This window comes from Trachymyrmex septentrionalis, unplaced genomic scaffold (assembly GCF_001594115.1).
Source record: "Trachymyrmex septentrionalis isolate Tsep2-gDNA-1 unplaced genomic scaffold, Tsep1.0 scaffold173, whole genome shotgun sequence".
NCBI lineage: Eukaryota > Metazoa > Arthropoda > Insecta > Hymenoptera > Formicidae > Trachymyrmex > Trachymyrmex septentrionalis.
Genome location: NW_017304897.1, coordinates 250,570 through 265,988, shown reverse-complemented (window position 1 = coordinate 265,988; position 15,419 = coordinate 250,570). Strand labels below are relative to the sequence as shown.

At 33.2% G+C, this 15,419-nt stretch overlaps 1 protein-coding gene across 7 annotated transcripts in view; it reads right to left on the bottom strand.

Moving 5' to 3' along the window:
- LOC108746496 (transmembrane GTPase Marf) overlaps positions 1-15,419 on the bottom strand; it is a 146,041-nt gene that overhangs the window by 72,813 nt on the left and 57,809 nt on the right. For all 7 annotated transcript variants that reach the window (XM_018483315.1, XM_018483309.1, XM_018483308.1 and 4 more), the window contains 2 exons: positions 13,575-13,968; positions 163-270 (listed from right to left, as the gene is read on the bottom strand). In XM_018483315.1, the coding sequence (XP_018338817.1) occupies positions 163-270; positions 13,575-13,968 (502 nt within the window). The remainder of the gene's footprint in view (positions 1-162; positions 271-13,574; positions 13,969-15,419) is intronic.

Sequence of the window (15,419 nt, the reverse complement as noted above, 5' to 3'; positions counted from 1 at the left end):
ATATATATATATAATAAAGAGTAATTAATATTTAAGACATTAAAGCTAATTAACTTATTTAAAAGCTTTATTATGAATACCAATAAATTCTGTATAAAGTATAATATAATGGAATTGTTCATAAGACATTTAATTTTCAAATAATGCTTTATAAATACATACCTGATCAAAATATTCTGGTTCAGAAGCAGAAGCATCCCATCGATTGTTAACAATAAATATATTCGGTTTTGATAATTTTGTTGAAACTTTATGAAAGAAATTTTTTTCCTAAAAAAAATAAAAGTTATAATTATTTAATATACAATAAGAAACCTATGACTTTGACCTTGACATACAGACTAGTCTAGTTTAATCTATCTAATAAAATATCTCAATAACCTTAAATATAAGACAAAAATGTTTCAGACAAAAGTTGCTTAGTCCCTCACTAGAAGGAAAGGAGATGATGATCTTAGTTAATTGACTTTGAAAAAATGCTCTTAAGGTCATCAACTCAAGACCAAAAATTATTAAGTAAAATTTAAATAAAATTATATAGGTTTTTTACATAATATAATTCCTTTAATTATTCTGCAAATAAAAATATTAAGATAAAGATATAGAAAAATCAATAGTTTTCGAACTATTTTATACTATATTTTAATACATATTGATATTAAATATTAAAACATCTCGTAAACTATTCATTTTTTGATAATCGTACTTTAATACTTTTATACAGAGAATAATAAGATAAATAAATTAGTGTAAAGAAAACACACAGTTGCTTATTTAAAAAATTATGTAGTTGCATATTGCAAAATGTACAATTTTTTTATCTCTTAACGAACGTTATCCAGGACATGATCCTGAACAACATTCAAGAAGTCATCAGTTGTATACCTTGCGTAATGTTAATGCCGGCGGTACTGTAACTTTCAGGCATCATAACTCAAAAAGTACTTAATAAAAAAATATTTTCTTATAACGTTTTGGAAAGACACCAGCTTGGATTCTGGAATCAAAAATAAGATTCCGTTTAAAAATATCGATGTGACCTTGACCTGACCGTGGCGATACCACTCAAAATCAAATTGATAAAATCAGAATATAGATCTTTTTAAACTTTACAACTTTTGTCTGAAACACTTTTCTGTAAAACTTATATTTTCCGAGATATTCAGGAAATATTCCTGACCTTTTTTGGACACCCTGTATATATAATTCCATTAAAAAAATTTTAGATAACGCTGATTAACTTGAGAACATTTTCTCAAGATTATTCAAGATCACTTTTTTCTTCCTAATATCTGAGCAACTTTTGTCTTAAAGTTTTTGAGATTTTCTACCAGATGTATTAAAATAGATCACCCTGTCTATTAACAAAATTATATTGAATTTAATTGCTCCGGCAAGATGTCTTTTAGGATTTTAAATATATTATAAAAGTACATACGTTATAGTATAACCTGTCTTATAGATATATTACAGCACTAATTATCTTAACAACATATGTTTAAAAGCAACAATCAAAAGATTTTAACCATCGCTATATAATTTATTTAAAAAAATTATTTATTAAAAAAGTTTGAGAAATATATATATATATCAGTTTATATCAGTGCTAAAGAAAGTTGCTCTCTCTATATATATGTAAATACAGTATGTGGACATAGAAGGAGTAGAGCTTTCTTTACTCAAACATTTACTTAAATGCAATAATTATCATATTCAACATTATTTACATTAATTATGACCTGCAGGCTATGTCAAAAGTTGTGTATGTTTTCATTTTTCTTTTATTTTGGGGGTAAATATGTATTTAATTTGAAAATACATATTAATAAAATTTTTGAATTGACTACATTGTATCCTAACAAGAATTCCTTAATAAATAATAATGACACGTAAAATTATTGCATAAAAAAATATTCGTTTTTTCAATCATTTCACATTACTGTGACGTGATATTTTTCGTCTGTCACTGGTATGCGAATAAATCGAGTAGATCTTGCATCGGTTCAAGACGGCGAGCATATTTGCGTGTGGGGGCACAATATTTCAGCACAAACCAATTTCTTTGGTTATCTCTAATTTTTACGAGACATTTTATTAGCTGAATGAAACGTGAGGATCGGTGACTCCTTTGCGATCTTGCCTTGTGTGTTGCTATCTCATCCAATTGCTATCAAAGGGGAAGTCGATTCAGAGAAGGCATCGTCGACGAAACCCTATACAGTCACAGAAGAGAATACAAGTCATATATTTCTTATTATTTTCTGCTCGCGCCCGCTGATTGCGCTTTGTACTACTGACATCAATTTTGGAGAAAACATCGTAATAAATATGAGTATCTAGAATCTTCTTTGAGGAAATAACAGAGGATCCGAACCAAAGGATAAAGACAACACTGCAGAAACAGATGGCCCGTTCTAGCGAGCAATAGTAAGTTCAAAATCGTACGAGGAGTCAAGCAGAGAAGATTTGATTGCAAATCTAATAATCTGCTCGGTAATTAGTATCTCACGCCGTATCGCGCGCGAAAAATCGCGCGATTACCGTGGAGCTATGCGATTCGCTGGACATGGATATCGAAGAAAGCGTCAGAAAATCGAGAAACCGAAGAATGAAGTCATTTTGTGAATATTTTGAAGTGTGAACATTTCACACTATGTAGTCAATAAATGATCCTTTGTTTATATGCTTTTCTATAACTGAATTATAATGGAACGCGATAAATTGTTTTTCTGACGTGTACTTCTATACATGGTGGAAATATACAAGACGTAGCATTGCATATCCTAGCTTTTTAAAGCGTGGTGGGATAACCAATGAAATATCTCCTCTAAAATGCAAGGAGCTTAACGTGAAATTAAAAATGTCATTACATACAATACATCTTCGTCGCTGCAATGACAAGTAACGATCACCAAACGAAGCGATAATTGAATTACCTTTATCATCAAATCTATTATAGATTTCAAAGAAATGTCTTCTTCGTGCAACCAATAACATACATATGTTTTGATCGTTATAGTACTGCATAACATATATATCGCAAATGCCACACGTAATGCGACAATAATTATACATAATTATTTCTTTTTATTATAGTTTATTATAATATATTGCGTTTATTTATTAATATTTGCTATTATTAACACACATTGAGCCACTGTTGTCAAATTTCAAGCTTCTTTAAGAACGTAAAATATTTTACGTTCTTTGCTGCAGAATTAATAAATCCATTTCGACAATTAGATATACTGCACCACAACATAATTTTATTTTGTAAATGAATTAAACTGAATTAAACTCGTAAACTACAAAGATCAATATAAAAAAAAAGAACATGAGGATTGATCACAGACACAACTTCGGCAATTTCGTGCTATATCGTGCTCCTTCGTGTGCATTTTGGAAGACATATTCCATTGGTTGAGTAGAGCGATGATTGCGCATCTACGGAAATGCTACAGCTTGTATATTTCTACCATGCTTTATTCTATCATGCTTTACATTACTTTGATTTGAAAAAGAATACAGCTGAAATTGATCGCTTGTGGAAATTTATGGTGAATCTGCTCCATCGGAGACAGTATGTAGAGATTGGTTTAGACGATCAAAAGTGGTAATTGTGATTTTTACAACAACGGTCAGGTCAATCGAAAAAGATCGAAGATAAAAACAGCAAGCTCTATTGAAAGAAAACCTTACTCAAACACTCCAAGAATTAGTTCAACAGTTCGAAGTCGATAAATCAATCATTTCACGATGTTTACCAGCAATGGAAAATATTCAGAAAGAAAGGAAATGACTGAACTGCTATATGAATTTATCAAAAATGCCATTGTCAATCGTTTAAACCTCTCAATTTCTTTGCTTGCAAAGCATAAAAAGAAGAATTTCTTGTGGCATATTGTAACCGGCGATAAAAAATCGATTTATTTTGACAATCCGCAACGCAAAAAATCATAGGTTGATTCTGGCCAACTAGCAACATCGACTCCAAAGCGAAATATCCACGGTCACAAAGCAATGCTCTGTATTTGATGAGATATGGAGAATGTCATGTATTATGAACTATTGAAACCGAACGAAATAATCACCCCCAAACATATCGACAACAATTGGAGTGTTTGAATGATAATTTGATTGAAAATATATAATTTGATTTCATGTAAAAAAGACCACCAAATCGCCAAAAAGTGATTCTTCTCCATGAAAAAGCTCGGCCCCATGTTGCTATAGCCGTGAAACAAACACTGGTAGAGCTTGACTGGGAGGTTCTCCCGCACCTGTATTCTCCGGACTTGGCACCAAGACTTGGTGCCACCTGTTCCGAACGATGCAACACCCTTTGGAAAATACACACTTCCATAATTATGGCAAAGTCGAAAATTGGGTTGTTGAATAAATTAGCTCAAAAAACAGACCATTCTTTCATCGCGGAATTCAACTTCTGCAAGAAAAGTTAGAAAAAGTCGTAGCTTAGGAGGGCAAATATAAGGTGTAGTAAAAAGAAATCTATTATTTTTGCATTAAATTGAAGGCTTTATTTAGCATAATTAGAATGATCCGATTTAGGTCAAATATGCACCGTTTTGTTCGATAACTTGTTGCCATTTTGAAGATAATTTCATTATGCCTCTCTCATAGAAACCCTCGTCCCTATTGGCAAAAAACTGGGACAGTCGATTTTCACAAGCTTTTCTTGAGACGAATTTTTCACCAGCAAAATCATTCACCATAGACAGGAACAGGTGGTAATCACTTGGTGCCAGGTCCGGACTATAAGATGGATGCATAAGAACCTCCCAACCAAGCTCCCGGAGCTTCTGGCGAATCACTATCGATGTATGTGGCCTGGCGTTGTCTTGATGGAACACAATTTCTCTCCTATTGGCCAAAGCTGGCCGCTTCTGAGCGATTGCTTCTTTCAGACGGTCCAATTGTTGACAGTACAGGTCCGAATTAAGAGTTTGGCCGTAGGGGAGCAGCTCATAGTAGATGATTCCCTGCCAATCCCACCAAACACACAGCAAAACCTTCCTGATCGTCAATCCTGGCTTGGCCACCGTTTGCGCCGGCTCATCGCGATTCGACCACGACCGTTTTCGCTTGACGTTGTCGTAAGTGACCCACTTTTCATCACCAGTAACCATTCGCTTCAGAAATGGGTCGATTTTGTTGCGATTCAGCAGCGATTCGCAGATGGAAATTCGGTCCATGAGGTTTTTTTGCGTTAACTCGTGTGGCACCCATACATCGAGCTTCTTTTTGTATCCAGCCTTATTTAAATGGTTCCAAACGGTTTTTTGTGCAATGTTTAGCTCCTGGGCAATCGAAACAGTGCTTACATGACGGTCGGACTCGACGATTTCCATTATTTTATCGACATTTTCGACAATTGGCCTTCCAGAGCGTGGTGCATCTTTGACATCAAAATTACCGGAACGGAATCGACGAAACCAAAATTGCGCGATATTGACTGTTACAGTATCAGGACCATAAACACTATTCACATTTTCAGCCGCCTGGCTTGCGTTTTCGCCTTTATCGAAGAAAAACTGTAAAATATGGCGTATTTTCTCTTTGTTGGTGTCCATCTTTGACACGCGCTCAAACAATACTGACTCAAGCAATCACAAAACTGTCTGAGAAGTTTTTTTAGTACGAAATCTTATCTTTCTAACGCCATTTGGCGTAACCCGATCGCACTTATACAACGCGAGATACAGATTACTAAAGCCATCTATTGGAAAAATAATAGATTTCTTTTTACTATACCTAATACTTTGATTAACATATTCACACATGTTATTAAAATATATACTCAAAAAACACAAAGACCATCGAATGAAGAACTTTCAATGCAATCCCCTCCTAATAGTACTAATTTAAATATATACATATACAGGATGTCTCAGAAATAGGGTAGGAGCATTGAGGGCGTAGAATGAGTCAAAGAGAACAAAAAATCTTATACTATTTTAAGATATTTATTGTAATTTTCGAATTAAAAAAGAAAATGTCTAAGCCAATAATGTGATGAGGCCGCGCCGCAAGAATTCATAACACGGCCCATCGCGCCTCACTCACCGCCATCGCCACCGCCGCTGTCAAGTAGCTTCCTATTTTTGACCCTGTATATAATATATGTTTACATATTTTACTCTTTATTATTTTATTTATTTATATGATTTTAATCTTATACGAGGGCAAGTCAATAAATTTTTAAAAAACATAGTAAAACACATTTTTTTTTATCGATTCATTTTTATTTCTCAACATAATCTCCTTTCAGCTCGATACACTTGATCCAACGATTCTCCAACTTTTTCAAGCCGTCCTAATAATATAATTTGTAATAATATAATTTGTCCAACCCTTCAAAATAAGCCTCTGTTTCGGCGATGAGCTGCTCACTGGTGGTGAATCTCTTTCCTCCGAACCATTTCTTCAGGTTTAGAAACAGGAAATAGTCGCAGGGGGCTAAATCTGGCGAATATGCTGGATGGAGAAGCAATTCGTAGCGGAATTCGTTGAATTTGGCCATCGGTGCCGGGCACATGTGAACCCGTGCATTATTTTGATGGAAAAGCACTTTCTTCTTCGCCAAATGGAGACGTTTTTTTCTTTAAAATGTTGTTGAAACGGTCCAATAAGGCTGCGTAATCGCCATTGATCGTTTGCTTCGACGGAAGGTAATCGATATGAATTATACCGCATGCATTCCAAAAAACTGTGGCCGTCACCTTTCCGGCCGACTTCATGGTCTTCGCCTTCTTCGGAGCTGGTTCACCCGGTGAAGTCCATTGTTTTGACTGTTCCTTCGTCTCGGGTGTGAAGGAATGGATCCATGTTTCGTCCATAGTAATGAATCGACGCAGAAATTCATCTGAATTACGTTGAAACATCTCCAAACATTGTTTTGAAATCGTCACACAGTCGCGCTTATGATACACAGCGAGCAAACGCGGCACCCATCTTGCCGATAGCATTTTCATACCCAATTGTTGGTGCAAAATTGAAATCACTGTGCCATGTGATATACCTGTGAACTCAACAAGCTCGTGCACTTTCACTCGTCGATCGGTCAAAACAATATCGTGGACTGTATCGATGATTTCTGGCGTAGCAGCCTCAATTGGACGTCCCAAACGAGGGATCACATGGATATCACATATGGATGTACGACCACGTTTAAATTCATTCACCAAATTGTATACAGTCGCAAACATTGTGCTATGAACATTACATCTAACTCGACTTTGATTTCTTTCGGCGTTAAACCTTTCATATGTAGATATTTTATCACTACACGAAACTCGTTTTTTTCCATTTTGCAAAAAATACAAAGGTTGTTTGCTTTAATCGTCTATAGAAATGAAATCACGCGATGAATTCCACTCAAAATTTGACAGTAATCAGCTGTCAAAGATGCTACTTGTCAAAAAGTAATGTGACATGACACTGCGAATGCCCTCGGACAAATTTTCTAAGAACTTATTGACTTGCCCTCGTACATTCTTATAAGTAAATAATGAATAATGAAAGTTTCAATCCAATCTTAATCTATACTAAACTAACACGTGCACTTATACATAGTTCATAACGAACTACCTTTCGTCTTCACTCTCATACGCTATAAGCATAAATTCACCCTTGTTGTTTATCAAATATTAAATAAGAACAAATGATGCTTACAAGTGCTGTAAACATAAAACGGAACACACTCCTATCGGAAGTTTGATATTTTTGTTCAAATATTGATCAATATCAAAGACAATATCAATAGACAAAATATTGATATAAAATATCGGGACAAAAATCCAAAAATATAGATATTTAAAATATCGACGTTATATTGCCCATCCCTAGGCCTATCCCGCCGATAGTCTATCGAGACTGTAGACGAGGTCAACTGCCATTGTTGCTAACACGGACGATCACAATCGACTCAGTTAATATTGGCCTTCTACATCGATGGCCACGGAATAGGAACGTATTTCGATAGCTACGGAATATCACCCTTGGACTTCAGATTTTTCTTACGCCTTCGTCGAAACTCCACCATGTATAGCTGGACACTGCAAGGAATGCAAACTTGCGGACAATATGCAAACTTTCTCAAATTTGCGAACAATACTGTTGTGTTTTTTCTATATTTAATATGTAATAATTTCTATATTTAAAATGTGTAATAATTATAATCTTAGACAGTTTCTTAGTCTGTTTATATATACCGTTAATTATAAACGCAATGACTGATTAATCGTAAAATTATTTCATAAAATTTTTCTTCATTGTAATCATAAATCCAACAAATCCCATACCGTCATGTTCAACCATATATTGTACATTTTAAAAATGTAAAATGTAAAAGAAATGCTTTTTGTGCGAAATAACTATTTTATGTATCACTTTTTTCAATAAACATTTTGTGACTGTACATCTCGTTTATTTTTCTAAATCACATCCTTTCCACATTTCAAGTTTAGTATGGATTTTTACACTTTTGAAATATACTATCATCGTCATAAAGTACAAAAAGAATTTATTCTCTCAAATAAGCTAATTAACACACCGGTTACGACAAGGCACTTATTTATTCATATTCCTGTTTACCTTCTCTTTTTTCAGATAAAAAATAAGACACAGTCTTAAATATTAAAAAAAATAAATAATAGAAAAGAGACTTTTTTTCTAACATGTCTAACTCGATACTCGGCCAAAAACGTCGAAACGCGGAAAAAAGGAACCATCAGGTCATAAATCTATTTATCTATTCATCTGCTATTCATATCTGTTGTTTGTATCTTCTCATGGTGAAAAATGCTACTTTCAATTTGCTCACCCGTTTTTATCATCAAATTCAACCCTGCCAACACTCCGCTCTTCTCCAATCACCTCATGAATGACAATGGACTGAACCAATCAGCGCGTGGGCAGCTATGGACCAAGTCAATCAAAATGTACTATTTAATTACCTCATTACCTCCACTCTTCCCCCACTGATTAATCAGAGCGCGCTATTTTTCCAGATGGAGTCCGTTTAGGCCACGTCCCTAACGCCAGAAGTGGAGTAGAGAGGATTTATTTAAACTGTACCCATAGCTACTCACTTAACTACTTAAATATTTTTCAAACGGTTCCAACACTGAGATTAATTGCAAGTAAAATTCAAGTTACAAACTTAAACACATCTTTATATTGTCAACTTCTGTAATTTTAATAACTTTTTAACAAATGACAAGCGACGGCTTTATCTTTTGATTGTTATTCAAGATCGTAATCGTGACAATATCTACATGTCAAAATCAAAGATATTGGAACCTGATCCTCTATACCAACAATAAGGTATTATTAAAGCCAAAGATAAATCTTCATGACTATCAAAGAAGCTCATTAAGACATTTTTTAAACGTTATGATATAATGACAGCGTACGCTTTGGCGTGCACTGCGCTTTAAGCATTATTTCTTGTTTATCAAATATTAAACAAAGACAAATGATGTTTACAAATGCTGAGAACGCAAAAGTGAATGCAGCATTATATCATAAAATATTTTTAAAAGTTATCTAAATAGGAAAAGCGCCACTTGACAGTCAAAGTAGCTTGACGGTTAAATATTAAACTAATACATATACATATTCTTATTTAAATAAATTTAAATGAATATACAGAAACTATGCGTTTATCTCCGTGTCCAAATCCATTCTTAGAATGCCAACGTTTCGTAAACAGTTCACTTCATTAAAGCGAGGGGCCTGATACTGAGCTGTTTCTCCGGATGATTTCCTTTAAATATTGTACACTGTTTTTTTACGTGAGGAAAGAATAGATGTGTTGATAAGAAGAGAGGGGAGGGGAGGGAGGAGTGTAGAGTCAGTTAATCTTCGATGACCGAGAGAATGGTCTTCTATATTTTACTTATGTTGTAGCCATTATCTCTATTTAGATTATTAGGGTGTTTTTGTATCTCTATAGCCTCTCTATATTTTCTTGGAAAGTATAATGTAATATTGGTTATTGTAGTCACTTTATCAAACAAAACCTGTCAAACATTGATGTCCTGTCTCAATGTTATGTTCTGATAACTGACTGGGTGACGCGTTTTAACCTGACATCACGTTGGTGTTCTTCCATTCGTAGGTTAATCATATTCTCTCGGTCTCCTCCAACGTATACTTCTCCGCAAAAGCAAGGTATTTTATATATTCCTGCTGCGGAACTAAGTAGGAGTCTTTGATCTTTAAGATTTCTCAAAATTTGTCCTATCTTTTTGGGCGGTTTAAATATTCGAATATTGTGTTTATTTAACTCTTAAATGCCACACATAAAAAAATCACGTAGATATGAGATTAATTAAATCCCAGCGTGAAAAAGTGTATACTATTTCTAAAGTTTTCAATATTTGGCTTTGAAAATTATTTGGATATATCTAAAAGAGAGAACTTCTAAAAGAAGATGTAATTGTGCAGTTATGGTGAAATTTTATTGTAAATAAACTAAAAAAAAATTAAAATTTAAGAAGCATACTCTTTTTAAACAAATAAATCGGATTTTTTTTAATTTTTTATATTTTTCGCTAAAAATTTAAAGTTGTACTCCTGAGATAGTATTTTTTTTAGATGAAATTAATAAGTTCGGCATTGGATATTCTAAAAAAGGTATTTATTTTGCGAAATAAATAAGGAAATTTTAGAGAAAGAAAAAACACAAAATTAATGATTTATTTGACTACTGAATAATATATTTGGTAAAAAAGTATGAAAAAAGTATTTTTGGGCACATAATTACAAAAGTATATAAAAATATTACAAAAAGTACAAAAACATATAAATATTAATTTTTATGAATGTTCTACCCCAGAACATTCGACACAAAAATAAACGTGGCGCACATCGGCCTGTGGCACGAAAGCAAATTATACTCCATCTAATTATTTGTGAAAAAGTTATAATTACAACACTAAGGCAATTTTGTAGCGCGCACATTAATACTTACAATTCAAAATTATGAAATTTACACAAAAACGTGAATAAAAAAGTCGCTTCAATTTTCACTTTGCACAACGTAAATGATGCACTAGAGTATTTTGTACTCCGTCTCGAAATGCGTCGTTCCTATACAAAATATGCTGCGAACTTTTCAACTGGTAATTGGGAATCTTAGAAGCCAGAAATTCGATTTACAGCGGAATAAAATATATTATACGATTGAAAAAATCTTGAAGTCTTTTGGACCCCCAGTGGCATTTAAGGATTAATATCATGCCTGATACGTAGACTGCTGGAAAAATTTCTGCAATCTAGTACTTCCAGTGGCGCCAACGTTCTGCTACTATCATATCCGTAAAATTAGACGTTTTTAACCTATAATTCAATTGACAGTTTGTACTCAAGCCAACTAGTTTTGTTTGCATAGTATTTTAAAAGAAGTTATTTTGTAAGAAAATAGAAATTTCGCGTGAAAATTTTCGGGCAATGATTTTTTACGATTACAAATGTAATCTAACTCCGAAACAATGCATCGATCGACTTCATTTGGCTTTTGGAGATGAAACACCATCCAATAGGACTGTTTATAATTGGTTTGCCGAATTCAAGCGTGGACGTACCTTTCTTAGTGATGAATTCCGTGAAGGTCGTCCATCCGCGTGTGTTGTTGCCACTAATGTTAACGCTGTGCGTGAAATGATTGAGCGAGACCGGCATATAACATACCGCGAGATTCAGGCATCCTTAGGCATTGACATGAAAGCAATACATACGATTTTGCATGATCACTTGAGCGTACGGAAACTTTGCAGTCGTTGGATCCCACACAATTTGACCGAAGCTCAAAAACAGGCTCATGTTAAATGGAGCAAAGAAATGCTCAAGAAATTCAACCGAGGTCGATCAAATTTGGTCTACAACATCGTTACTGGGGACGAAACATGGATCTATTCGTATGAGCCCGAAAGTAAACAACAATCCACTGTTTGGGTATTTCAAAATGAACCGAAACCAACAAAAGTTGTTCGTTCACGCAGTGCTGCCAAGCAAATGATTGCTTGTTTCTTCGGTTATACCGGACATGTGACAACCGTGGCTTTAGAGAATCAATACAGAAGGACTGTAAATACTGATTAATATACAACAATTTGTTTGCCAGAAGTCATAAATGAATTGCGTAGAACAAATCGAAATCATCACATCATCCTTTATCATGACAACGCCAGCTATCACACAACACGTCAAACCGTTGATTTTTTATTCAGTAATAATGTCGAATTGATAACTCATTATCCGTATTCACCTGATTTATCACCTAATGACTTCTTTTTGTTCCCAAACATTAAAAATAAGATGCGTGGTGAACGATTGGAGTCGCCTGAAGCAGCTGTTGAAACATTTCGTACACTGATTTCTGAGGTTACAGCTTTAAAGTAGAAAAAATGCTTCGAAAATTGGTTCGAGCGTATGCAAAAATGTATCGATCTTAAAGGCGAATACTTCGAAAAACAATAAAGCCATTTACCGAATTTTACATGTTTTTTTCATATTATTTGCAGAAATTTTTCCAGCAGCCTACATATATTGTTCTAACATATAGGAGGAAAGATAGGATTCTTTTGTCTGATTGTGAGTCAGGAATTGTTGTCTTATTTGTATGTTTATTGGTTATTTTAATTCTCTTTTTTGTCGTGACCATTTTGCTGTAAGGCAAAAGAATACCAACGTAACGTCAGATTAAAACACGTCACCCAGTCAGCATTATCAGACAACACGAGACATCAAATACTGTTTAATAAAGCGACTACAATAGCTAACATTACATTATACATAACATTACATCATACTTTCCAAGAAAATATAGAGAGGTTATAGAGATACAAAAATATCCTAATAATCTAAATACAGATAATGACTACAACATAAGTAAAATATAAAAGGTTTTTCCGGTTATTGAAGATTAACCGACTCCCCACTCCTCCCTTCTCATCTACATACCCACTTTCTCCCTCATCTCAAAAAACAATATATATAAAGAGAATCACCCGAAGGAATAGTATCAGGCTACTTCTCGCTCTGATGAAGTGAACTGCAATGTTCACGAAACGTTGACATTCTAAGAATGGATTTGGACACAGAGATAATCCGCGGTACGCATATTTTCTGTATAGAAAGTACCTGTGAAAGCGTCAAGAGTATTATAATTTAAATGAATTTTATTTAAATAATTTAAATTTAAATAAATTTAAGTCGTTTTTTTTGTTTTTCTGACGCCATTTTTCTAAAAAAATTGTGACTTACACACGAATTCATGTTCAATAAGCAAAAATAGTTAACAATGATTATTTACATTCGTGTGGCGAAATGGTATTCCACAATATTATAAAAAGAAAATATTGAATGTTATTGTTCAGTAAATAAACATTTTCTTCCAAAATAATTTTATTTTCAAATATATAGATTATGTGTATTTGATAGATTAGATTTATATATTGGATTTATCAAATATATAATATCTAATAGTTTCTTCTCTGTAACGAATTATATTAATAATAATGTTTATTGCTAATATATATTATACTTACAGTAACCATTATGGTAGATTCTGCATTTGCTACTAAGACAAAAACATCTGCATCCAAGCAATGCTTATCAATCCATTCATCAAGATTTGGAGTTACATCTACGCCTGGACTATCGACGAACACTACATCATCTCGCAGTAATAAACATTTTTCTTTTGGCCAAAATATTCTAACCAAATGGCTTTCACATAACTTTTCTTTGCAAAGAGCATGACCTAACTGTCCAACAGATTGAACTGGTTGTTTTTCAGTAGATCCTTCCGTAATAAGATATGATTCTCCGTTATCTGAACCTTCAACTTGTAAGAAACAATTTGTAGTGTGTCCTATACCACTTGGCAAAATTTTATCATGTAGCATGGCATTAATTACAGTACTTTTTCCGTTACTTGTTCTGCAACACATACACATAAAAATTACATTTTTTTTTGTATAAAGTGTCCCATTTTAAAGGATCCATTCAAATATCTCAAAAACACTACGTTAAATCGAAAAATGTGTCAGACGAAAGATTTATGACTTCCAGAGAAATATAAAATGGTATTGTTGGTTTGATTTTGGGTAGCGTTGTCAAGATCAGAGCAACATTACTTAAAATTTTAAAACAAAACATTCCATTTTTTTATTACATTTTCTCGTAGCTTAAGCCTCAAGAGCTTTTTAAAACGTTATAAAATATTTTTTTATTAAATACTTTTTGAGTAACAGCTTAAAAGTTACAGCCAGCATTAGAACATTACCCATGGTGTTTCGATGGATAAAATTTCTTAAATATTGTTCTTCATCTTGATCATATGTTAAGATCGAGACCATTATCGAGAAGTCGTAATTTTTACTTTCACGTAAAAATGAAAATAAAAGAAACAATGTCTAATGCCTTGAATGTTATTAAGATCATGATACTAGACAACATTTAAGAGATTCTAGCCGTCGATTCTTGGTCGATCACCTCGAGCAATGCTAATGTTAACGATACTGTAATTTTAAAGCCTTATAAATAAAAAAATACTTATAAAAAGATATTTTACTATCATATTTTAAAAAGCTCTTGAGATAAATGAGATAACTATGAGAATATAATAAAAAATGAAGTCTTGTTTAAAAAATTCTGACCTTGCCCTGACCTTGATAATGCCATCCAAGATCAAACAATAATACCACCCTATGTCCGTCTCAAAGTCACAAAACATTTGTTTAAAACATTTTTTTATTTAACGCAATGTTTCCAACATGATTGGCTTCTTTAAAATGGGTTATCCTGGGTAATGTTTTATAATTTTCAATCATTAATTGGCTATTTAAAAAAATTAATTAAAAAAGCTAATTTTTTATATAATAAAAAATACAAATGTGTATAATAAAACTTATATATTATGAAATGAATAATCCATATATACTTCTTAGCCGATACGTTACCTCGATCGTGAGACATGTATCGCTTACATACAAATTCAAGAGTAATATTATATTATTACAGCGTGAAACTACATAATAATTATATAAATTATTTTTTCCGTAGTTTCTTAAGTATAAACATAAAGTTTGACTAATTATAAGTGTTGATTAAAAGAGGATTTGTATTTTTGGGTCAAAAATCGATTTTTTTACGCTCCGTCGACATGTCTTTTCTTATGTCCCATGGAGCTTGTAGAAGCATAATTGATGTGTGCCACAAGAGATCTTTTCCATAGATCCCTCTGTTGTATATCTATATGAAAATAGTTATACTAATGGCTGGCATAGATTATGCTTCTGTGTTTTTCAGCATAGGACATAAGAAAACAAACTCATGCGGATCGGAATCACACACATATATATATATACATACACACACATACATACATA